We start from the raw sequence: 26,052 nt of genomic DNA, 5'->3' as shown, positions 1-26,052 counted from the left end.
ACATGTCAACCGCCTTAAGCCCCACTTAAAGAGGTCTGAAGTGGGAATGCTCTTGGCAACAGATGCTGGGATGGAGGAGGAGACCAAGCCTCTTCCTGACCTCCTGTCAGCCTCAGAGCAAGATGGGTCAGTGGATGGTGTTAACCTCTCTTCCACCCTGACCCATGAGCAACAGAATGACTGCTGCCAGTTGCTGGGACAGTTTTCTGATCTGTTCTCCCTGGTTCCTGGTGTCACAGATTGGTGCGTCCATGGTGTGGACACAGGAGACAGCTTACCTGTGAAGCACACGTCTTATAGGGTAACTGACAGGGTAAGGGCTTGCATTAAAGAGGAGGTCTCAAAGATGCTTGCACTTGGGGTGACTGAGTCATCTAGCAGTCCTTGGGACAGCCCAGTGGTCTTGGTCCCGAAGGCTGCAGCGCCGAGTGCCACACCCGAACTCTGGTTCTGTGTGGACTACAGAGGGCTCAATTCAGTCACGAAGACTGACGCACACCCCATCCCCAGAGCTTATGAGCTCATTGATCGGCTAGGGGCTGCATGGTACCTCAGCATGTTTGACTTAACGTCTGGGTATTGGCAGATTGCCTTGACTGATGGGGCAAAGGAGAGGTCAGCATTCTGAACACCAGATGGGCATTTCCAGTTCCGTGTTATGCCCTTTGGGATGAAGAATGCCCCTGCCACCTTTCAGAGGTTGGTCAACCAGGTGTTGGTTGGGCTGGATGAGTTCAGTGCCGCCTACCAGGATGACATTGCAGTGTTCAGTGCCAGTTGGGAGGAACATCTGCGCCACCTCTGGGAAGTGTTGATGGCGCTGCAGAAAGCAGGCCTCACGATCAAGGCGAGTAAGTGCCAGATCAGACAGGGTTCCGTGGTGTACTTGGGACACCAAGTTGGGAGCAGCCAGGTGGCGCCCATACAACCCAAGATTGAAACCATCCTGGCTTGGGAACCGCCCAAAACCCAGAAAGAGGTGAGAGCCTTCTTAGGTTTCACAGGGTGTTACAGGTGGTTTGTCAAGGGGTATGGCAACATTGTTGCACCCTTGACAGAGCTGACTTCCAGGAAGCAGCCCAAGATGGTGATCTGGACTGACACCTGTCAGAAAGCTTTTGAGGCCCTGAAAGCTACCATGTGCACGGCGCCCGTGCTCCTGGCACCCAACTTCTCAAGTCCAAACAGACGCTTCAGAGCATGGTGTGGGGGCAGTTCTGTCACAGATGAATGAAGAGTGCCTAGATCAACCTGTAGCCTTTATCAGTAGAAGGTTACTTCCACAGGAACAGAGGTGGAGTGCTATTGAGCGTGAGGCATTTGCTGTGGTCTGGGCCTGGAAGAAGCTGAGACCATACTTGTTTGGGACTCACTTCTGGGTTCAGACAGACCACAGGCCCCTCAGATGGTTGATGCAGATGAGGGGTGAGAATCCAAAGCTGTTGAGGTGGTCTATTTCCCTACAGGGTATGGACTTTATGGTGGAACACCGCCCTGGTACAGAACACGCCAACGCTGATGGTCTGTCCAGATTTTTCCGCCTTAGTGAAGAGAACTCCCAGGAGTTAGGTAGTTCTCCCCACTTTTCAGCTGGAGGGGACATGTGTTAGACCTGGCACCATTGGCGTGGGTCTCCCTTCCATTTTTTGCTGTTACCTCATGTATTTTTGCTGGTGTTGTATTCTTTGGGCACTGTGCCACTGCTATCCAGTGCCACAGTGCAAGTGATCCCTATTGTAAATTGATGTATTAATCAGTGGTTCCATGTTTGGCTATTTGGCTTACTTGTCAGACCCTAGTCTAGTGCATTGAGTGTGCCAAGGGCGTGTAAATCTAAATGCTGCTGGTGGGCCTGAAGCACTGGTTTTGCCACCCACAGAAGCAGCCTTGTAAAATGTGTCTAAGGTCTGCCATTGCAGAGCCTGCGTGCAGTCTGGTACTGTCATGCTGACTGGACAAGTGCACCCACTTGCCAGTCCCTAAACCTTCCCTTTTCTTCATATCAGTCACCCCTATGGTAGGCCCAAGGGCAGGGTGCATAGTAAGTATAAGGTAGGTCAAGCCCTGGTGTGTGTGGCATGTCCTAATAGTGAATTAAAGCCATTTTCGTTTTTCACTATTGCAAGACTACCTGTTCTCCATAGGCCAGAATGGGCTGACCTCTGAATAATAAAATACATCTTTTAGTGAAGTTTATTTTAATATTCTGTGTTTGAAAATACCACTTTTAGAAAGTAGGTATTTGCTTGTCTAACCCTTCAAACCTGCCTCTGCTAGGTTGTGTATTCCTATGTCTGGTTTTGAGAGTGACAGGGCTAGGGAATTCGATGAGACAGGCTGAGTCACCCAGTGGTGAATAGAGAGATCTGCATCTAGATGGGAGAGAGGAGTTGCACCTGAACCTTGAATAGGGCTGTGCCTGCCTTCCATAATGCTGGCTTCACCCCCTGGGGAGCGGCTGATGTCTCTGCCCTGCACACTGAAAGAAGAGAAGGAGTCCGGTAAACAAAGTGCTCCAGTACTGTGCTTGCCTTCCACAATGCTGGCTCCACCTCCTGTGGGCGTCGGATGTTTCTGCCCTGCACTGAGAAAGGAAAGGAGAAGTCTGGTAAACAGAGTGCTTCAGACCTGGTTTGGACTGGGCAAAGGCCCTTCTCCCCTCAGAGAACAAAGGATTTTAGGGTATAAATATTGGGACCCTGATCCCATGAAATTAGATCACTTTGGACTACAAGAATAAACCTTTACTGAGGAGAGGAACCTGAAGAAACTGAGGAGAGACTATTCCCAAGCTGAAGTGCTGCTTGGGGGATTGGCCTGCAGTGGTTGCCTTACTGCCAAAGGAAGGAGAAAGGAACTTTGTGTACTTTGCTTTCAACTTGTGAAGGGTCTCCAAGGGCTTGGAAAAGAGCTTGCCTCCTGCTGAAGTCTCAGGGACAACAGACTCCCCCCCCCAGCTATCCAGAGTTCTTGTGGAAGTGCCTGCTGCTGTTTTGGGCCTTCTGAGGAATTGCGTGTCGCAAGGAGCTGGAAGCGCGACTCAACGAGAAGAAGCGTGTCGCCATCGCAGTGCCTGTCGTCACAAATCCGAAGGAGGGTGTCGCCGCTGGAACTGTCGCATTGCACCGCATCGACCAAGAGCACCATGCATCCCCGAGAAGCGCGCCGCCGTCGGAGCTGCTGCTATCGTATCTTGGATGTCGCCGCTGTAGTTGTCGCATTGAGCGGAAGCTTCACGCATCGTGGAGAAGAGCGTCGCCGCTGGAGCTGTTCCCGTCGCATCGTAAGGGTGTCTCCGCAGCAGTCCACGCATCGAACCGAGGACTTCTCGCATCCCCAAGAAGTGTGCCGCATCTGGAAGATCTTCATGTCTTTATTTCTTTATATCTGAACTTTGCTGCATTTCCCATCACTGCGACCTTGCTTGTCGTGGAAGCGCAACACAACTTAAGGTACATTGACGCAGAGTGTCGCATTTAATAACTGAACTGAACTAAGCTTAAATCTACCATCTTAAAGTAATTATAGTGTGTATTTTTGTCGTTTTTGGTCTTGTGGTAACTCTATATAAAGTCTACTTATTTTTTATATAAAACCTGTGTGGTGTCCATTTGTAGTGTTGTCACAGGGTTACTGTATGTGGTCACAACTGCTTAACTTACAACACCTCTGAAATAAGCCTTGAATGCTCGCGCCACATAGCCTAGAGGGTGAGCAGGGGTTATTTTAGGAGTGTAATCCCCTTGTCCTGTCTAGAGGAGAGGGTCCCTATTTGTCACAAGTACTTACCTGTGCCAACTAGAGACCCCCAAATCTAACAGTGATGTTGAAGACCATCAATGAGTGTTGGAGACAGCAGCTAATGTTGTTAATGTGTGACCTACAGAGACCTGATATCAGTGATTTCTGGGATTTATCTAACTCCAGTATTTCGGGTGATCCTTTATTTGAGCCTTGCTGGTATGATTGTGATGACCATAAGAGAACAAGAACAACTAAAATGTATAAAATGAAGGATAATGAGTAATAGTCTACTGTCTCTGGCAAGACAAGACGGCAAATGTTTATTCTACAAGTGAAAAATATGAATTCCAGGTAATGGCAGAGTCCTACTGCAAACAAGCTTGATGCACAAAGAGAATTCTGATCCATGGCAGGGGCCTCCCAATAAAAATTCCCAACCCCATCTCCCCCCCATTCTCAGCCCTCACTACCCTTCAGGCTCCCCCATCACCACCAACATACACTCCACTTCCACCCCGCTCTCTCCGCCCGCTACCAATGCCCTCCTCTACACCACCAACCTCCTCCATACCTCATCCACTCCCATCGCCCCATACCCTCTCTCCTCTCTAACACCATCCCGTACGCCAACACCACGGAGCCCTGCGTGAACACCAACCCACCCCCCCACTCGCACGATAATCCCCAGGTCAGCCACTCACCCATGACTCCCACCCCCAGCACTCACACTTATCCCACGCTGGACAAGATTATGTCCTCCCTCCTACAGCTCAAAGAAGACATTCACACCATCAAAGAAGACATTCACACCATCAAGGAGCTACTCATCACACCCCCCAGACACACCTCACTCACCACCACCCCCCCTCTCAACTTGCTCTCCACCCGTCCTGTTGACGCTTCCAAGCCACATCCTCCACACAGGACCGCGACCCACGCCCACAATCGCAACAACCGCATCCGTCGCCCACACTGGACAGCGATCCCTGCCCACAATCGCAACAACCGCCCCCGTCGCACATGCAACCCTCTTTCGGATCTCAACACTCTCACCCTCCTCCGCTCCTACGACCCAGTTGCCCTAAACCACCCAACCGCCTCGCACCTCCCCATTCCCACGATACACTCAAATCCCCGTAGACCCTCCACACTAAACAACAGACTCTCCGTCGCGAATAACCTTAGAAAAGTCCCGCTCTCTCTAGTAGCCTCTACCTCCCCTGACACACCCCGTCTCAAATGCACTCTCCTAAACTGCAGATCGGCTTCTAGACCCTCCTCCGCCATCGCTGACCTAATCCTAACATTGGACCTTGACCTAATCATCTTGACTGAAACCTGGCTAACCGAATCGTCTACACCTATAATGGACATTCTGGTTCCCCCCAACTACCACATCATTAGGCTTGACAGGTCTGGCAAGATAGGTGGTGGAATCGCATGCATATACAGGAACAATCTTTCTGTTCTGAAAATCTCTGCATCGTCCCTACCCTCCCCAACTTCCTACGAATGCATCTGCTTCGATATTATCAGTGAGGGCAAACCGATATGCTCTCTTCATGGCATTTACCACCCACCCAGAGACAACCTCTCCTTCGTCCAACAAATCATGGACATGATTTCAACCAACGCCGGACGACAGCCTACCCAAATATACCTTGGTGACTTCAACCTCCACTGGAACGATTACAATGATGCGGTGGTAAATAGTCTTAAAAACTTCCTCGACGCCCTGGACCTCACCCAAATATGCAACAGCCTGACCCACGAGAAAGGCTCTATCCTCGACCTTATCATCGCCAAAGAGGACGCTATCCAACTTGAGTCTATCCAACCATGTGACTGGTCAGACCATCATATTGTCACATTCTTCATCAATGAAAAAGTCAAACTCAACACGGGTCAATCCTCCAGACCTAAAGTCTGGAAAAGAGATTTGAAAAAGCTCAACCCATACTCCCTACCCCCAAACAGCCGCGACCTCCTGCTCCCTCCTACGGGCGCTACAGATGTCCAATCCTTGACTGACCACTATCTCAACGCCATGACCTCAATAATTAATGAGGTGGCTCCCATGCAGCTAAAAAGAGTCTCCGCTAAAATCTCCAATCCATGGTACGACGGGAGTCTCAATGAAGATAGACGAGCCATGCGAATGGCAGAGCGCACCTGGAGAACAGCTCCCTCTGCACTGCACCTGAAAATCCTGAAGAAAAAGAGAAACGCCTACTTCAGGAAAATAAAGCGCTCAAAAGCAAACTTCTTCAGCCTCCAGCTCGACCAAGCAAAACACCGTCCAAGAAAACTGTTTGAGCTAATCATAACACAAGTCAAGGAACAACCCCAACCTCTAAGTACTTTATGCGAAGCACCCTCCTGTGAAGACTTCGCCGCTTTTTTTACCCAAAAAACTGACAGCCTAAAGAGTGATCTCCGCACTGACGCAAGCCTCTTCGCCACACCCAACTGCATAACACCCACTGAACCAAAAAACAATGCTACATGGTCTTCCTTTGAAACCTACTCTGAAGAAGAAATAGGCAAACTGCTTAGCACCTTGAAACCTTCCAAACACCTCACAGATCCCCTCCCTGCTAACGCTGTCAAAGATTTCTCTCCATTGCTCCTTCCACTCTGGACTAAAATTATCAACAGCTCGCTCCAACAAGGAACCATCCCAGACTCCCTCAAAGTTGGACAAGTCACACCTTTACTAAAGAAACCTACCGCCGACCCATCCGACCTAAACAACTACCGCCCCATTACCAATATTCCCACTCTCGCCAAACTATTGGAAAAATGCGCACAACTACAACTGACTAAACACATTGATCAGTTTGATCTCCTCAACCCTCATCAATCAGGCTTCCGAGCAGGACACAGTACTGAAACTGCTATGACTCACATAATTGACGACGCCCTTCAAATCCTAGATCAAAATGATACCTGCCTCCTCATCCTTCTTGATCTCTCTTCAGTATTCGACACTGTTAAACATGAGAATTTACTCGAACTTTTGAACACAAGAATGGGTATATCTGGGACTGTTCTCAAGTGGTTCACCTCCTTTTTACACAACAGGGCGCAGAAATTCAAGAGTAACAACCTGATGTCCTCGCCAATACCTGTTTCGTTAGGCGTCCCCCAAGGATCTTTTCTATCACCAACTTTGTTCAACCTAGTTATGGAACCTCTCACCACCTTGCTACAAGCATCCAATGTACTTTTTCACATGTACGCAGATGATACCCAACTATATCTCAAATTACAATCCCCCAATGACATTTTACTCCTGAACTCAACGATCAGAAGCACCCAATTCTGGCTTGCCGATAATCATCTCAAACTCAATGCTCTGAAAACAGAATTCCTTCTGATCTCACCTCCCGCGAAGATCTCTACCACTCAAACCTGGCTTAAACAGCTAACTGCACTCAATGTCCAACCCACCATAGTGGATTCAGCAAAATCTCTAGGCATAACACTCAACTCCAATCTCAACATGCAGCAGCATATCAGCAAGGCTACTAAGGGAGCGAACTTCCAAATCAATACCTTGAGGAAATTTAAACCCTTCCTGCCAACCAAAGACTTCCAAACTGCAGTACAAGCACTAGTAATCCCGCGAATTGAATACGGCAGCATCGCCAAAAAACAACCTAGGCAACTAATATTTCACAGTGTAATATACATAAGGACAATTGGCTACAAAATATTAGAAAAGTATATGTTTTATTGTCGATTTTTTGAGCATTTAAAAAGACATATGGCATAAAACAAGAAATTAAGGACAATGAACACACATAGAATCATATGTCATACAATATCAATAAAAAGTTCATACATTTATAGCATTAAATGTTAACACATATTAGATAAGTTAAAAAATTGAGAGTGGCAAATTGGGTCTCTACGCGCGTTTCGGCGAACCAGCGCCTTCTTCTGGAGTAGCCACACAAACTCTAAAAAGATACATGTAAAAAAATGCATTAATTATACATGGTTCAATAAAAAAGGAAAACATATAATATCTTATATCCTAACTTAGTAGCCAAATTGTCCTATTTCTAATTAAGAGTTATTTATACATTTCTTCTTTTCATTTCCTTGCATTTATCTGAAGACTCATCATGAGGGAAAGGTGTCTCGAGTGAATGGTCTAGATGAGTTAATACTCTGTCCTTCAGTTTGAGATGTTTATGAAAAACAGGTGGGTAATTACTGAGAAAGGCCTTTCCAAGGAAGGATCTTACTGGCATATATTGGCCTCTTGATATATATATATATGGGGAAGGCTTGTTTGATTGTATTATTCACATTAATTCTAACTTAGTTTTCTAACACAGAATAGATGTCTTGTCGGTGGATGATACTCACAAGCAATAACCAAAAAATACACCGAAGGTTGATTGAATGTCTGATTGATATCCGGGTATTTTCTAAGTAGCAGACGTATTCTAGGTGTTTCAAAAGGAAAAGAGGTAGGAAATTACATTTCTGTTTATTAGTTTATCCATTATTCTCATCCCTCAATAATTATGTAGTTAGATAGCTCTTATCTGGTTTACCTGATTTGATGTGACTTTTCAAAATTAATTCCCGCCAACCAGAGACTTGTCATAGATTAGCCATTTTTAGTATTGTCTACTTCTGTAGAACTGATTTATCTGTTTTAAGAGTAAAAGGAAAGAATAATGATGGCTTTTATTAGTTTGTTTATTCTATCTAGATATTTTCTAGCTTCATGTTCAAATTAGTAAAGGGAGGTATTTTATCTAGGGCTTATCGGCTGTAATTCAGTTCTATGTCTTCATTTTTAAGGCCAGCTATTCTGTTTTTTACAATTGTCTAGATTCATTTATTGTTGAATTACAAACTTCTTGGCAAGTATTGGGCTTACCTTAGAATTTTTAACAAGACGTTCCAGGATTCGTGAAAAGTAGATATACAGCGGTATATTTAAAAAAATCCCCCTGCCTATGGGACATTATGGGAAAAATTTGTTGAGGAGAGTATTAGAGTCACGAGACGGATTTCAGCTCTTTACTACATTTAGACATTGATAAATGCGAGACATCTTACCCGAGATATTCGGCAGAGCTCTTTATGTAGACGTTCCAAGATTCATGAAAGGTAAGTATACGGCGGTTTATTTAAAAGATCTCCCTGCCTGTTGGACATGACGGAAGAAATTGGGGAGAGTATAAGAGTCATAAAGCGGATTTCAGCTCTCTACTATTTTTGAACATTAGTAAAAGCGAGACATCTTACCCGAGATATTCGGCAGAGCTCTTTGTGTGAAAAGGTTTAAAAGATCTCCCTGCCTGTAAAGCAAAACAGTAACGGAAGAAATTGGGGAGAGTATAACAGTCACAGAGCGGATTTCAGCTCTCTACTATTTTTAGAACATTAATAAAAGCGAGACATCTTACCCGAGATTTTCGGCAGAGCTCTTAGTGTGAAAAAGGTTTAAAAGATCTCCCTGCCTGTAAAGTAAAACAGTAACTGGTATTAGTGAAAATAATATATAAAACAGGATCTAAGGGCGGTCTGTAAATGCAGAACTCTACTCTATTTTTTTGCGCGCCGGGGCGTTTCTTACCCGAAGATATTCAGCAGGGCTCCAAATGTCCGGCGGCGGGAACGCAACGAAGGATGGCGGCTCGATTGTGGATTTGCTTGGTGAAAAATGATTGGTTTCCGCTTGGTTTAAATAGCGGGATTCAATTGGTTTAGACTGTCTTCACCTGTGGTTTCTAACTAAGTATCAAAAACTGAGATAGGACTACTTTTTTGTGGAGAGTGAGACTAGAAAATGGACATAGAAAACATCCTCCTGTTGTAGTCGTTCTTATGTAAACTGCAAATAGGTGAAGAAAAAACTATTGTTATTTTTTTCTGCATTCCATGAATCAGAATATATATATATTTTTTTTTTAAATACAAAGACGTTCTTATTTAAGATGGATATTGTATGTAAAGGTTTCCGCTTGGTTTAAATAGCGGGATTCATTCCCCATATATATATATATCAAGAGGCCAATATATGCCAGTAAGATCCTTCCTTGGAAAGGCCTTTCTCAGTAATTACCCACCTGTTTTTCATAAACATCTCAAACTGAAGGACAGAGTATTAACTCATCTAGACCATTCCCTCGAGACACCTTTCCCTCATGATGAGTCTTCAGATAAATGCAAGGAAATGAAAAGAAGAAATGTATAAATAACTCTTAATTAGAAATAGGACAATTTGGCTACTAAGTTAGGAGATAAGATATTATATGTTTTCCTTTTTTATTGAACCATGTATAATTAATGCATTTTTTTACATGTATCTTTTTAGAGTTTGTGTGGCTACTCCAGAAGAAGGCGCTGGTTCGCCGAAACGCGCGTAGAGACCCAATTTGCCACTCTCAATTTTTTAACTTATCTAATATGTGTTAACATTTAATGCTATAAATGTATGAACTTTTTATTGATATTGTATGACATATGATTCTATGTGTGTTCATTGTCCTTAATTTCTTGTTTTATGCCATATGTCTTTTTAAATGCTCAAAAAATCGACAATAAAACATATACTTTTCTAATATTTTGTAGCCAATTGTCCTTATGTATATTACACTGTGAAATATTAGTTGCCTAGGTTGTTTTTTGTCATAAATATCAGAGAAAGTAACAGTAAAACTCGGCCCACCGCACCCTAAAACAGGATCACGAACACCCAAAAAACACAGCCCACTCTCTCCCCCGTCAGACCAGCCCTTCCAGCACTGCCAGGTTGCCTTACAGGCAAGTCCGACCCTGCCTTCGTGTAAGATGTAAACAACTATCCCTTGTTGTGTTGTAATATAATAGTTTATTTTACAAAAGGCTTGTTCACCGACAAAGCAGCACATTGAACCCGAAATGACTGTATGTTTATTGTTACCACAATCAATTTTGTACATTATATCGACCTTGAAAGAATGTAAACCGCAACAGAAGTCAAACTTGTGACCTTCAATTTACACAAAGATCTAAACTCGGTCCATTAGTCCTTTGAGTAATCTGCTCCATTGATGTGTCATGTCCTTTGCAGTCTCGGGTGCACCTATCAATGCGGCACCATGGCCGAGGGTCCCGAAGGGCCCTATGCACCCCAAGTATGGATGCTTTGACTACAAATATTGAATGGGGCCCATTTCCATACTTGCACCACTGGGACAATACAACCCCATCTACGCCGCTGTCCCAAGGCGCTCTCTTGAGTCCAGTTGAAAGCGGCGTGGGGGATCTCTCACCTTCAGAGACATCGCCCCCACATTAGTTACCGTCTCTATTATGCCCCGCCTGCCTCCACTCCAGAACACACTAATGACTTGTGCCAGAAAGATTTCGCAACAACAAAAAGTAAAGAACATAAAAAAAGCACGTGCCAAAAAAATTACTGAGAAGCGGAAGGGCGCTATAAGTCAAGGCTGGTGGGCAGCTCTTCGTTCAGAGGAAGGTATACATTACTTATGCATTCCATCTGCTCTCCACCCCCTTCATGCAAACAGCTGGCTGCCTCCAGTCTGCGCAGCCGGCCTCAGCCAGTGCTTTCAGTGTACATACCCGAGCCACCGTCTCTTCAGATCCTCACAGCTTCGCTTCTAGCTCCTACATTACATTCTCCGGGACGCTCCTAAGAGGCATAGACCCCCAAGGTCCTATGATAAGTCTTCTTTCTTTGTCGTACTTTTAAGACGTGGTGTAGTCGTTCTCCTTTCTTCTGTCTTTGACGTTTCGCTGCTTGTTTTTCGTGCGGCTGTGGGCTGCCTGCTAAAGTTACACATCGCCTTGGAGAAGAGAGACTGGAAACAAGTTCCAGATGTGCAGTCCCTCATCTGCAGACCGCTCGTGCATCGAATGCACAGATCCTCCCAGCCCATACCCTGGCCCCTGCCCAGCACCCCCTCCCCAGCCACGAACACATGGGCCTCAGACGCTGCCAGAGAAGTGATCTGACGCAGCAGGAGGGGGACTGCTGCGGCCAATGCTGACTCTGCTCGCTGACTGAGGGCACGCGCCAGCCACGGAAGTATTGTAATTGCATTTATATAGCGAGGCGTCGAAGTGTATCATAAAAGGCCATACTTCACAGGCTCAGGGGGAAGATTATGGGCTCATTTACCAGCGCAGGGTGCAAAATGAACAGGTCCCGAAACACTGATTTAGGCTGGTAATTGTACTCTCTGAAAAGTCTTTGCCATTACAAGTTATAGACCTGGAATTACTGAGACCGTTTCCTCACGCGGATTCCCCATTCCACTCCCATTTACCACCTGCTTGTGGTAAGATATCCAAAGTGGCTGAAGAGTACCTCACCTTCATTGTGAGGTGCAGCAGCTCTATCCATTGAACAGGTTATTGCTGCTACCAATGCAGATAAAGAAATGTTCATCCTCAAAGATCTCATTACAATGCAATCTTGGAAGAAAAGAATTTGACCCTTCGCTAAGGATGTTGAATTTCAAAAATTCAAATATGTACAGGATGAGTTATCCATCCCCTACGAGGGTATCATATTGAGAGTCCCAAGAATCTTCACACCTGAGAGCCTGAGACAGTGTTGCAGGGATTCTGCATAGACACAGATATGCGTGGGGGCATGAAATCTTAGTAGGCAGGGACTGAGTCATCCTGCCACCTGAGTACCCATGAGACCGGGGACCAACTAGCTATGGTGTCTCACTTGCCCTCCCCTTCACTCACAGAGGACCAAGTGATTAGACACCAAAGAACACAAAACTCCGACCCTCTCAGGAATCGCGGTTGCAGGACACACCTTTTTGCTCGCACCCTTGTACTCATCCACAATAAAATCTGAAAGACACGAGAAAAGTTTAAAATGTTTATTTTAACTATCGTGCTCAAGTATGCAGTATTTGTGCCACAACAAGTAGAAAAATGCCTAACAAATATGGTCAGCATAGCAAGTAGTTCGTAAATCATGAAAGGAGTTGTCATTATATAAGATAGTGTAGCCTAACATCCCTTTCCCTCTACAGAAGCAAAATTATTATATATTAGAAGATATCTGGGTGTTAGCAGCAGACCCCACGCCTCAGTATATAAATAGAAGAACTACATCACAGGAGCTGTCACGCTCCCCTCACTAGAAAGCTCCCCCTTCAAGTATGTGTGTTGCCTATATCTATATGACCAAAGAACATGTTCCCAAACAACAGCTGCATCTGTATATTTTGTTTAAGTGTTAAGGCCTGACCAGAACAGAATAACAAGGGGCATTGTTGTTTGACCATGTCTGCAGTGTTCAGACTACATCCCAGGAAAGAACCGAACGCAAAAACAACAGCATGTTCTATGTGAAAGGTGCAATGTGGCACAAAGCAAAATAAGTTTGTGTAGTAAAGTGCACAAAGCAGAAGCCAGTCTTCAACTGGCACATGCTAATATAGGGAAAACAAAAAGGCCGCATGGACCACATGACACCCTCCCCTTGGTCACTATGGTAGTACAAAATGGCGACAGAAGTCAGGGGTAAGCAGAACCAAAGCATTGCTGGCGAGTGCCCAAGGCAAAATATGGCAGAAAGAAAAGGAAAGAAAGTTTTGTACACAAAAATATATCCAATTACAGCGTATCATCAGAACCCCATATGTAGGATGCCAAGTGGAACACCAACAGCTCTAGTAAGTGATCTGAACCCTCCAAAGTGAAAAGATTAGCCATCCAATTGAGCAAGTCAAATGAACAGACCTGCTCTTCACATCCAGTTGTCCCTATGACCATCCAAGGAGAGCCTGTGCTGACTTCAATGAAACTGAGATCCGAGGGACGCTCTGCATGTGCACAGGGAGTCGCTCCGGCTATTGGCCCCAATGATGGATTGTACACAAGACGATTACCCAAGGCACAGTCCTGGTTATGGAACCTCAAAGGACCCATCAACAGATTAAAATCCAGGGCAGCATGTGACGGTGTAGCCAGGCAGATATTCAGGGGCCACTGGAAGGGGCACCGGTTGCATTAAAACACTAGTTGCACACAGAGGAAGTACGTATAACGGAAGGTCAGACAGAGTTGATATCAAGAGCTTCCAATGTTATCAATCCAAAAAGCTGTTGCATCCGCTCATGGTACAGCTGCAGCTGTTCCTGGCCTGGTAGAGCCACAGATTAAGCAGCCTTTGCGGAAGAGAAGGATTAGAACAACAACGCCACAAATCAAGATGAGCAGCAGCAGGAACCCACCGAACATGCTGGCAAAAATAGAATGTATAAAGGCAGGGATTACTCCAAAAATAGTTTGAAAACAGGTCACGAGGCCGGAGCCCACTAGTTAAAAAAAGTGGACTAGGCCTACTGTATCAGACACATTAAATATTTGGTGTATTAATCCCCCGAATCGGAGAGGGGAGATTCGTGTTTAACAATGATTGTATTTCACTAGACGTTCTCACCACCTGCTATTCGATGGTGGTCTCACGAGCTGATGTGAGAGCCATTTCCTGTTGAAACAATAGCGCTTTGAGCCTGATTACCTTATTGAAATCTGTTTTCAAAGTGGGAATGGAACGCCACAATAAACTATCTACACTACCATGTGGAGGGGAAAACAGGACGTTGTTGCAACAAGTAAGTAGCTGGGAAACCGTTACTACGTACAGGATTCCTGCCTGCAAACCACAGCAGTTCTGATTATTAAGGACAATATAACTGCCATTGGAAAGCAATGTGAGAGTGGGAATAATAGCAGGATGTTAGACTTGGCTGTCTCTAGTTGGCAGAGGTATACACTTCTGACAAATAGGGACTCACCTCCTCTAGTCAGGGCAAGGGGATCACACACTTAGATAACCCCTGCTCACCCCCTTGGTAGCTTGGCAAAGCAGACAGGCTTATCTCAGAGGCAGCGCATTAAGCATTTATGACCACATACAGTAATAGAGGGAATACACTACAAATGGACACGACACAGTAGCATTATAAAAATAAGGATTTTTATATAAGGCTTAGCACAAGACCAAATAACGACAAAAATATACCACAATCTTAATAAATGCTCTTGGAAGGAAAAATAATAGTTCAAGTGTAGTTTCTTCTTAGCACAAAGTCTTTAGTAACAAAAGCAATTCTTCTTCTTTAAATCACAGTTCTTGGCAACAATGTAACCCGCATAGGAGTCACACGACGTCAAGGCAAAGTTAATCCAAAGGTTCGGGTCGACCGCGAGGAGCGCTACATCGAGCCCGGAGTCACATGGACCCCACACACGCGTTTTCGGCGTCGATCAGGCCTCGGGGTCGGGGCGATCTGCAGTGGCGTCGACAAATGTCAGACAGGAGCAGCGCTCCCGAGCTGAAGCAGGATACGGCGTCGTCGTCGATGTCGATGATGATGTTGCAAGAGTGAGCAGCGCTCACGGCGTCGAGAGGGCTCGGAGTCGATGCAATCAGCGGCGGCGCAGACACGGGGTCACTTGGAGCTGGAACCGAACTCGCTACTCACTGGCGTCGCTACTGGTGTCGATCGGGCCCGGCGGACGGCGTTGAGGAAACAGGACACTGGAGCCGTTACTCGCGATGTCGAGCTGGATTCGGCGGCGTCTGACGGCGTCGAGATTGCTGGATTCTTTTGGAGGTCCTGGATTTTCAGGTTCCAGCAAAAAGCACTTTTATCAAATAAATGAAGTCATTTAGCCCTGTGACTTCAGCAGGAGGCTGGCACTCTTCCAGCCCTTGGAGATTTTCTTTAGCAAAGTTTGAGAGTACACACACAGTTCCTCTCTCCTGGTTCCTTGGCAAAAATAAAGAAGCAACTGCAAGATTCCCTCCCAGCAAACAGGACTCTGGCAGAAGGGGTAGGCAAGTCCTTGGATCAGCAGGCTTCTTGTCCTTAGTTCAGGGTTCCTTGTCAGAAGTGATCTAAAGTCTTGGTTCAGGGGTCCTTCTCTTATACCCCTTTTTGACTTTGATCCCTTTGTCCATGCAGGGGAATTCCCCTCATCCTGGGTTTGTTGTGGGTGTAGCCAGGCAGAGGCACCTGGCCTATTCACTGTGCAGGGCTGGGTCCTCAGACGCCCAGCAGGAGGTGGAGCCAGTACTGTCACTGGCAGGAGCAGAGCTATCAGTCGCCCGGCAGGAGGTGGAGCCAGCATTGCATCAGGCAGGGCAGGCTATCAGGAACTACTCTCCCCCTACTCTCAATGCAAACGCACCACTCACCCCACACTGACTCATTCAGAACTCTGGAGCCACCCAGCCCCTGTCACACATACACCAAACCAGCAGAAACCAGAAATAGTTAGACAAGAAAATAGCCACTTTCTAAAAATGCTATTTTCAAACCCAGAGTCCAAAAACCATCCACACAAACGGATGCGTTATTAAACCCTGAGTTCAGGGATACCAAACTCGACATTGCACCATGCTCCCCGAGCCAGCTAGGATTATAGCATTAATAATCCTGGCAGCCCATTCTAACTAATGGAGAGCAGGTAACCTCACAATAGTGAAAAACGAATATGGGTGTAATTCACTATTAGGACATGCCAACTTGGTCAGGCTTGTCCTACCTTATGCTTACAATGCACCCTGCCCGCGGGCCTACCATAGGGGTGACTAACATGAAGTTAAGGGAAGGTTTGGGGACTGGCAAGTAGGTGTACTTGCGCAATCAGCGTGACAGTACCAGACTGCACGTAGGTCTAGCAATGGCAGACCTTTAGACATACTTTTACTAGGCCGCCCTTGTGGGTGGCACAACATGTGCTGCAAGCCCACGAGCAGCATTTGTATTTACAAACCCTGGCACTCCTGGTGCACTAGACTAGGGACTGACAGTAAACCAAATAAGCCAAACATGGAATTCAATCAATACAGTAATTTTACATAGTGATCACTTGCACTGTGGCACTGATCAGCAGTGGCACAGTGCCCAAAGCAATATACCAGCAAAAACATCGTAAACAGGGGAGGCAAACAGAAAAAAATGGAGGAGAGACTCAGGCCAATGATGTCAGGTCTAACACGTGTCCCCTCCAGCTGAAATGTGGTGAGAACTACCCTTGACCTAGGGAGTCCTCATCACTAAGGCAGAAAAATCTGGACAGACCATCAGCATTGGCGTGATCTGTACCAGGGCGGTGTTCCACCGTGAAGTCCATCCCCTGTAGGGAAATGGACCCCCTCAACAGCTTTGGATTCTCACCCCTCATCTGCATCAACCATCTGAGCGGCCTGTGGTCTGTCTGAACCCGGAAGAGGGTCCCAAACAGGTAGGCTCTTAGCTTCTTCAGCGCCCAGACCACAGCAAATGCTTCTCGCTCTATCGCACTCTACCTCTGTTCCCTGGGAAGTAACCTCCTGCTAATGAAGGCTACAGGTAAGTCTCGGCCCTCTTCATTCACCTGAGCTAAAACAGCCCCCACGCCATGCTCTGAAGCGTCCGTCTGGACAACAAATTCTTTAGAAAAGTCGGGTGCCTGGAGTATAGGTGCTATACACATTGCAGTTTTCAGGGTGTCAAAGGCCATTTGACAGGCGTCAGTCCAGATCACATTTCGTGGCTGCTTCCTGAAAGTCAGTGAAGTCAAGGGGTGCACAATGTTACCATAATCCTTGACAAACCTCCTGTAGTAACCTGTGAGACCTAAGAAGGCTCTCACCTGAGTTTGGGTTTTGGGCGGTGCCCAAGCCAGGATGGTATCTATCTTGGGTTGCAGGGGGCCACCTTGCCTCTCCCTACTTGGTGCCCCAAGTACACTACTGAACCCTGCCCAATCTGGCACTTACTGGCTTTGATTGTGAGGCCTGCTCTGCGCAGGGCCAACAACACTTCCTGGAGGTGACGCAAGTGTTCCTCCCAGCTGGCGCGGAACACTGCAATGTCGTCCAGGTAGGCGGCACTGAAGTCCTCCAGTCCAGCCAATACCTGGTTGACCAACCTCTGGAAGGTGGCAGGGGCATTCTTCATCCCAAAGGGCATAACCCGGAACTGGTAGAGCCCATCTGGTGTGGAGAATGTTGACCTCTCTTTTGCCCCATCAGTTAAGGCGATCTGCCAGTACCCAGACGTTAGATCAAACGTACTAAGGTACCGGGCAGCCCCTAACTGATCTATGAGCTCATCAGCTCTGGGGATGGGGTGCGCGTCAGTCTTGGTGACTGAATTGAGTCCTCGGTAATCCACACAGAACCGAAGTTCTGGTGAAGCACCAGGCGCTGCAGCCTTCAGGACCAAGACCACTGGGCTGGCCCAAGGACTGCTAGAGGACTCAACCACCCCTAATGCAAACATTTTGGAGACCTCCTCCTTAATCTATGCTCTGACCTTGTCAGTCACCCTGTAAGCCTTGTGCTTCACAGGAGTGCTGTCCCCGGTATCATGGACACACCACTGAGTGACACCAGGAATCAAGGAGAACAGATCAGGGAATTGTCCCAACAGTTGGCGACAATCTTGCTGCTGCTCAAGGGACAGTGTGTCAGAGAGGACCATAGAATAGCAATGCTCTCGCACACACAATTAAAGTGTTTCGAAAAACGGCGACCGGGAACACACAAGAGGAGGGATACCATATCTTTGTTCGAAATCCATAGAATGACCACAACCTAACTACTGCACTTTACTAAGAGTTGGATCCCCTCCCGGTACAGCTTAGTACACACACGTATTACGTATAACTCGTGTGAATATCCGCTATACCTGGCGTTTTGAAAAAACACACAGATGAACCTCTCCTTTGCTCTAGATTCAGAGCTAGGAAATAAGAGTCCTGTTTAGATGTCGTCTACTTCTAAACACGGAACTTTCTACCCGAAGTACAAGTATCTATTATTTTCGACCTACTGATTTGTGGGTCGTACCACGAGCCCTGAAGAGTCGTGTTGACTCAATTTAAACACGACGAAACACGTGTCGGCTGATTGTGGACCATCGCTACGATTGTGAACTGATTAAACAACCTACCTAAAAGAAAAGACACAAAGATCTGCATCTGTTGATTTTTACTAAGACATTTGTCGTACTATACTTGAAAATTTGTAGTTACACTTTAATTGTGTGTGAAAGAGCATTGCTATTCTATGTTTGTGAAAGTCTTCCGATTTTCTGTGTGAACGGTTAAGGGCTTCTCCGTTCGTCTTTACGCACCACTCTCCTACCAATTGTTCAGTAACTTTTTAACGATGAATCTAGGTAGAGCGCCCTCACCATCTGAAGTTTCTAAAAACCCTCTACAGCTATACTGTCAGAGAGGACCACACCATCCACTGACCCATCTTGCTCTTTTGCATACAGGAGGTCAGGAAGAGGCTCACTCTCCTCCTCCATTCCAGCATCTGTAGCTAGGAGCATGCCCACTTCGGACCTTTCTAAGTGGGGCTTTAAATGGTTGACATGCAGGACCCTCAAGGGGTTCCTGGGAGATTTCAAGTCCACAAAGTAGGTGACATCGCTCTTCTTCTCCACAACCTTAAATGGTCCAGTCCACCTGTCCTTGAGCGCACAATGTTCCACAGGGGACATGACCCAAACGTTCTGACCAGGCTGAAGTTCGACCAGAGTGGCATTCCGGTCGTACCACCGCTTCATTTCTTCCTGGCTGGCCTCCAGATTTGCCTGAGCAAGATCTCTGAAGCGCCTAGTCTGGTTCCTAAAGGCCAGCATGTAACTGTATACATCCTGGGGAGGTTTCCTGGGAGATTGCTCCCAGCCTTCTTTGACCAGACTCAAAGGTCCTCTTACCGGGTGTCCATACAAAAGCTCAAAGGGGCTGAACCCTAGAGACTTCTGTGGCACCTCACGGTAAGCAAACAGCAGGCATGGCAAGAGGACGTCCCATTTACGCCTCATTGGTTCTTCAAGACCCATGATCATGCCTTTAAGGGTCCGGTTGAATCTCTCAACCAGCCCATTACCTTGAGGGTGGTAAGGAGTGGTGAACTTGTAGGTTACCCCACACTCCTTCCACAGAGACTTCATATAAATAGAAATGAAGTTGGTGTTCCGGTCTGACACCACCTCTCTGGGGAACCCCATGCGGGAGAAAACACCCATCAGTGCCCGGCCTACCATGGGGGCCATCACTGTTCTGAGAGGGATGGCTTCCGGGTACCGTGTGGCATGGTCCACCAAGACCAGGATGAACCTGTTGCCCAGGGCTGTCTTGGGGTCCAGGGGCCCAACAATGTCAATCCCCACCCGGTCAAAGGGGGTCCTGCCGACGGGAAAAGGTTGGAGGGGAGCCTTCTGCTTCCTTCCACTTTTCCCACTTGCCTGGCAAGTTTGACAGGTTTTACAATGGATATCTGGATATCTGTATCCCTTCTCATCAGAGGCCAATAAAAATGGGTGACAAGCCTGTCATAGGACTTGTCCTGCCCCAGATGTCCAGCTAATGGAACGTCATGAGCAAACCCAGTAGGAAGGCTCTGAAGCGCTGGGGTACCACCAGCACATGGGCTGACCCAGGCTCAGCAGCCTTAGGCTCGCTATACAGGAGGTCGTTCTCCCAGTAGACAAAATGTGTCCCTGACTGATCACCTGTGGTTTGGGCTGAGGCCTACTGCCTCATACCCACAAGAGAAGGGCACACTTTCTGTTCTGCACAAAATTCTTCCCTGGAGGGACCACCATCCTGCTGCTAGTGGGTCAGCTCGGGCAGGTCTCCCAGTTCAGCAACTTGTTCCCCTGTGGGCTCCAGGGCATCCCCCTCAGGGTCTGCCTCCTCCTGGACCAAGGGAACTATGGGGGCCGGTTTCCCGCACCTCCTGCCTCTACTCTTCACAGCTGGGTCCTGGGCCATACTTTCAGGCTCCGGGACCCCATCAACACCCTTACTTGCTGTCATCGAACGAGTGGTTGCACACACCCATTCTGGCACACCTAACATTTTCAAATGTGTCTCTCGCTCCACCTTAGCCCAAGGGGAGTCTTCCAAATCATTGCCCAGGAGACAATCAACAGGCATGGCGGGCCTCACAGCAACCTGAAGAGTACCTGACACTCCCCCCCATTCAAAGGGAACCTGAGCTACCTCACACTATTTCTGGGAGTTGTCAGCAGCTATCACAGGGTAGAATGCGTGGGGAACCACCTGCTCTCTGGACACCAAGTGACACTTGACAGCTGTCACACTCGCTCCGGTGTCTCTGAGAGCTTCCACTCTATGGCAATTAATGGTCACCCACTGCCTATATTTATTAGTGTTACTAGGCAGAGGGGGTGGAGGGACCATTTCCATTCTCCTAGCGAGACCAGGGACATCTCTGCGGGACCCCTCCCACCAGGGGCAACCATCTCCTCCCCTCCCAGGGCTACACTCGCCAACTGACGGCGGGGTGCATGTGGTGGTGCATTAGAGTCCCTCATGGGACACTGGGGATCATAATAACGATGTCCCACCTGCTTACAAACATAGCAGGTCAATGGGCCCCTATGAACAGGTTTACCTGTCGGGCCCCTGGCTTCTTCACAGGGGGAGGCTGGGAACCCTTCCCTTAGTTCCCTTGGGGATTACTTTGGGGCCCTTTCTGGAACTCCCTCTGTTTGCCCTTGTCCCCCCCACTCTTCTGCTGGGGACCCTGCCCACCTTTGGCTGAGTCTCCCACTGGACCCTTGTGGACCCTGGTACTGACCCAGCGGTCCGCCTCCTCAGCAAGTTTTCTAGGGTTAGATATCTTGCTATCAATAAGGTGCTGGCGCAGCTCTGGAAAAAAGTTATTAGACAAGTGCTCCCAAGCAAACAAATCATAAAGAGCTTCATAACTTTCCACTTTGCTGCCCTTTACCCAACCATCCATGGCTCTGCAAAAAAATGACACATATTCAACCCACGTAGTACCAGGCAATTTCTTACATTCTCTAAAGGTTTGTCTGTGCTTTTCTGGGTTTAGGTTATACCTTAACATTAAAGCATCTTTCATATGAGCATAAGACGTCCTATCCTCAACAGGCATGTCCAACAGGGTATCTCTCCCCTCATTCACAAAGCGACTCCACAACCCCGCTCCCCAATTCTTCTCAGGGACATGGTGGGCCAACCATGCTAACTCATATGCTTTAAACCATTGACCAATTTCCTCATTCTTCTGAAAATCTTTGATCAGATCTTTGGGAAAATAAAACCTACTTTCTGCAGGCACAGATAGGATGCTGCCACCAGAGGGATTCAATTCTAAACTCTAGCTTGGAGCTCCATTTCCCTCACCATTTTTTCACGCTGAAAGGCTAACTTTTCTATTTCAAACTCCAACCTTTTGATCTCCATATCAGCTTCTCTCCTGCCTTTTGCATTTTCTAACTCCAACTGCCCATTTATCTTAAGTTTTGCCATTTCCATGTTGTATGCTCGCTCCTTCCCCCTTTCTTCTCTTTCTTCAGGAGAAAGACCTTTAGAGGAAACACTGCTACCGGGAGAGGACACAGGCCCATTCACTGGCACCTCCTCATCCCCTTCCCCTGGCGGTACCACCACCGCATCAGAGGGATTTCTGGACTCTAACCAGGCCTACAAAGCTTTGCGAAAATCCTCTTTAATTTCGAGGCCTGTGGTAGGAACTTTAAACTGCTCGCAAAAGTGTTGCAGCTGCTTCTTCCTGTATTTCTTTATCTTCTTCCTATCAAACTCCTCCACAACAACAACAGGGGTAGTGACTCCAGCATCACTCATGGTCAAAACTGGCAGTGTTCAAAAATCAAGCTTCAGAAAAGCGGAGAACAAAAATAGAATCCTACCAAAAATTGATTGTGGCTGCGCTATGGTCTGCTTTCACTATGTAGCGCACACTAATCACTGCACATAGGTCATAAATGCAAAGGTCAAATCCTCACCGCTGACCCACCAATGTTAGACTTGGCTGTCTCTAGTTGGCAGAGGTATACACTTCTGACAAATAGGGACTCACCTCCTCTAATCAGGGCAAGGGGATCACACACTTAGATAACCCCTGCTCACCCCCTTGGTAGCTTGGCAAAGCAGACAGGCTTATCTCAGAGGCAGTGCGTTAAGCATTTATGACCACATACAGTAATAGTGTGAATACACTACAAATGGACACGACACAGTAGTATTATAAAAATAAGGATTTTTATATAAAGGCTTAGCACAAGACCAAATAACGACAAAAATATACCACAATCTTAATAAATGCTCTTGGAAGGAAAAATAATAGTTCAAGTGTAGTTTCTTCTTAGCACAAAGTCTTTAGTAACAAAAGCAATCCTTCTTCTTTAAATCACAGTTCTTGGCAACAATGTAACCCACACGGGAGTCACACGACGTCGAGGCAAAGTTAATCCAAAGGTTTGGCGTCGACCGCGAGGAGCGCTACATCGAGCCCGGAGTCACACAGACCCCACATAACACAGTACCTTGGAAAAGCGAAGCACACGATGATTAGCGGCGTCAAGATGTCCGGCATCGCGTCTTCGGCGTCCATCGTGCCTCGGGGTCGGGGCGATCTGCAGCGGCGTCGACAGATGTCAGGCAGGAGCAGCGCTCCCGAGGTGAAGCAGGATACGGCGTCGTCGTCGATGTCGATGATGATGTTGCAAGAGTGAGCAGCGCTCATGGCGTCGAGAGTGCTCGGAGTCGATGCGATCAGCGGCGGCACAGACACGGGGTCACTTGGAGCTGGAGCCAATCTCGCTACTCACTGGCGTTGCTACTGGCGTCGATCGGGCCCGGCGGCCGGCGTCGAGGAAGCGGGACACTGGAGCCGTTACTCACGATGTCGAGCTGGATTCGGCGGCGTCCGACGGCGTCGAGATTGCTGGATTCTTTCGGAGGTGCTGGATTTTCAGGTTCCAGCAACAAGCACTTTTAGCAAATAAATGAAGTCCTTTAGCCCTGTGACTTCAACAGGAGGCTGGCACTCTTTCAGCCCTTGGAGATTTTCTTTAGCAAAGTTTGAGAGTACACACACAGTTCCTCTCTCCTGGTTCCTTGGCAAAAATAAAGAAGCAACTGCAGGATTCCCCCCAGCAAACAGCACTCTGGCAGAAGGGGTAGGCAAGTCCTTGGATCAGCAGGCTTCTTGTCCTTGGTTCAGGGTTCCTTGTCAGAAGTGATCTAAAGTCTTGGTTCAGGGGTCCTTCTCTTATACCCCTTTTTGGCTTTGATCCCTTTGTCCATGCAGGGGAATTCCCCTCATCCTGGGTTTGTTGTGGGTGTAGCCAGGCAGAGGCACCTGGCCTATTCACTGTGCAGGGCTGGGTCCTCAGACGCCCAGCAGGAGGTGGAGCCAGTATTGTCACTGGCAGGAGCAGAGCTATCAGTCGCCCAGCAGGAGGTGGAGCCAGCATTGTATCAGGCAGGGCAGGCTATCAGGAACTACTCTCCCCCTACTCTCAATGCAAATGCACCACTCACCCCACACTGACTCATTCAGAACTCTGGAGCCACCCAGCCCCTGTCACACACACACCAAACCAGCAGAAACCAGAAATAGTTAGACAGGAAAATAGCCACTTTCTAAAAGTGCTATTTTCAAATCCAGAGTCCAAAAACCATCCACACAAACGGATGCGTTATTAAACCCTGAGTTCAGGGATACCAAACTCGACATTGCCCCATGCTCCCCGAGCCAGCTAGGATTATAGCATTAATAATCCTGGCAGCCCATTCTAACTAATGGAGAGCAGGTAACCTCACAATAGTGAAAAACGAATATGGCTGTAATTCACTATTAGGACATGCCAACTTGGTCAGGCTTGTCCTACTTTATGCTTACAATGCACCCTGCCCGCGGGCCTACCATAGGGGTGACTAACATGAAGTTAAGGGAAGGTTTGGGGACTGGCAAGTAGGTGTACTTGCGCAGTCAGCGTCACAGTACCAGACTGCACGTAGGTCTAGCAATGGCAGACCTTTAGACATACTTTTACTAGGCCGCCCTTGTGGGTGGCACAGCATGTGCTGCAAGCCCACAAGCAGCATTTGTATTTACAAGCCCTGGCACTCCTGGTGCACTAGACTAGGGACTGACAGTAAACCAAATAAGCTAAACATGGAATTCAATCAATACAGTAATTTTACATAGTGAGCACTTGCACTGTGGCACTGATCAGCAGTGGCACAGTGCCCAAAGCAATATACCAGCAAAAACATCGTAAACAGGGGAGGCAAACAGAAAAAAATGGAGGAGAGACTCAGGCCAATGATGTCAGGTCTAACACAGGAACAAGAGTTCCTTTTAAAAAACAATCCAAATTAGGGGCAGAAACATTACATGCGACGTGAAGTTTTGTTGTTGACACACAAGGGAAAGTGTGACAGTGGATTCACAATCCTCCCCTCCATATCTACCTACGGGGAAATGTTTCATGCAGGCAGTAAACTGAAACAACGAGATGGGCAACAAAATAACCCTGTGTATAAACCAGACCGCAGAATGAGTCTCTGCCACAGTGAAGGGTAGTTGTTCAAGGTTTTCTATATGCAGCATATTGTATGTAGCATCTTTCATGGCCATTAATTTTTGTTTGCTCATTAAATTGAAAGGTAAAAACAATGCACTTCCATTCACCCAGTCGGGCTTCAGGGCCTCCCATAGCACTGAGACAACCATAGTGGAGGTCTCAGAGGCTATTAGAGAGTGTCTGGATGCTGGCGGCAGAGCAGCTCTGGTTCTTCTAGACCTCTCTGCCGCATTTGACACCGTTCCACACCGCCAACTTTTGGCACGGTTGTCACATGTTGGCATTTCTCACCTGGCCAGAATCGCACTAAAAAGGAACTACTTCCGGTTCATGGACACGTTCTACATGCAGGTGAAGGGGACCGCCATGGGGTGTCCTTATGCCCCTGAGATGGCGGTCCTCTTCATGGCCCTGTATGAGGAACGCTTCGTGTACCACAACAATCCCTACCGAAATCAGATCTTAACATGGTATCGTTACATCGACGATATTTGGTGCCAGTGGAACAGCACCATAGAAACCTTGACCCAATTCCATGAATGGCTAAATACGCGACACCCTGATATTAAATTCACGGTTTCAAGTAGCAAAACACGCCTCACATTTCTAGATGTAGAGGTTTTTCAACAAGATCAAAAGCTAATCACCACCTTATACCGCAAGGCAACAGATAAAAACACAATCCTCCACTACAAAAGCTACCATCCCCAAAACTTAAAAGCTAACCTCCCCTATAGCCAAATGCTTAGGATTAGGAGAAATTGTGCCAGGATTGAGGACTTTGTAGCACACACAGAAATTCTTAGCAATCAGCTAAAAGAGAGAGGATATCCAGGCAAAATACTTAAACAGTCCACCAAACGAGCTAGGTTCACACCCAGAGAAGAATTATTGA

The 26,052-nt window shown here is 47.1% G+C and overlaps 1 protein-coding gene across 1 annotated transcript in view; it reads left to right on the top strand.

Moving 5' to 3' along the window:
• The window catches only part of LOC147751262 (uncharacterized), a 49,258-nt gene that overhangs the window by 13,700 nt on the left and 9,506 nt on the right, over nucleotides 1-26,052 (top strand). The window contains exons 2-3 of the mRNA XM_086933178.1: nucleotides 4,385-6,173; nucleotides 6,450-6,695. Coding sequence (XP_086789304.1) covers nucleotides 4,385-6,173; nucleotides 6,450-6,695 — 2,035 coding nt within the window. The remainder of the gene's footprint in view (nucleotides 1-4,384; nucleotides 6,174-6,449; nucleotides 6,696-26,052) is intronic.

The sequence above is a fragment of the Lissotriton vulgaris genome, chromosome 1_1 (genome assembly GCF_964263255.1).
Source record: "Lissotriton vulgaris chromosome 1_1, aLisVul1.2, whole genome shotgun sequence".
In the NCBI taxonomy this organism is placed as follows: Eukaryota; Metazoa; Chordata; class Amphibia; order Caudata; family Salamandridae; genus Lissotriton; species Lissotriton vulgaris.
Note: the sequence above shows the minus strand (reverse complement) of the source record. Positions and strands in the feature narration are given on the sequence as shown.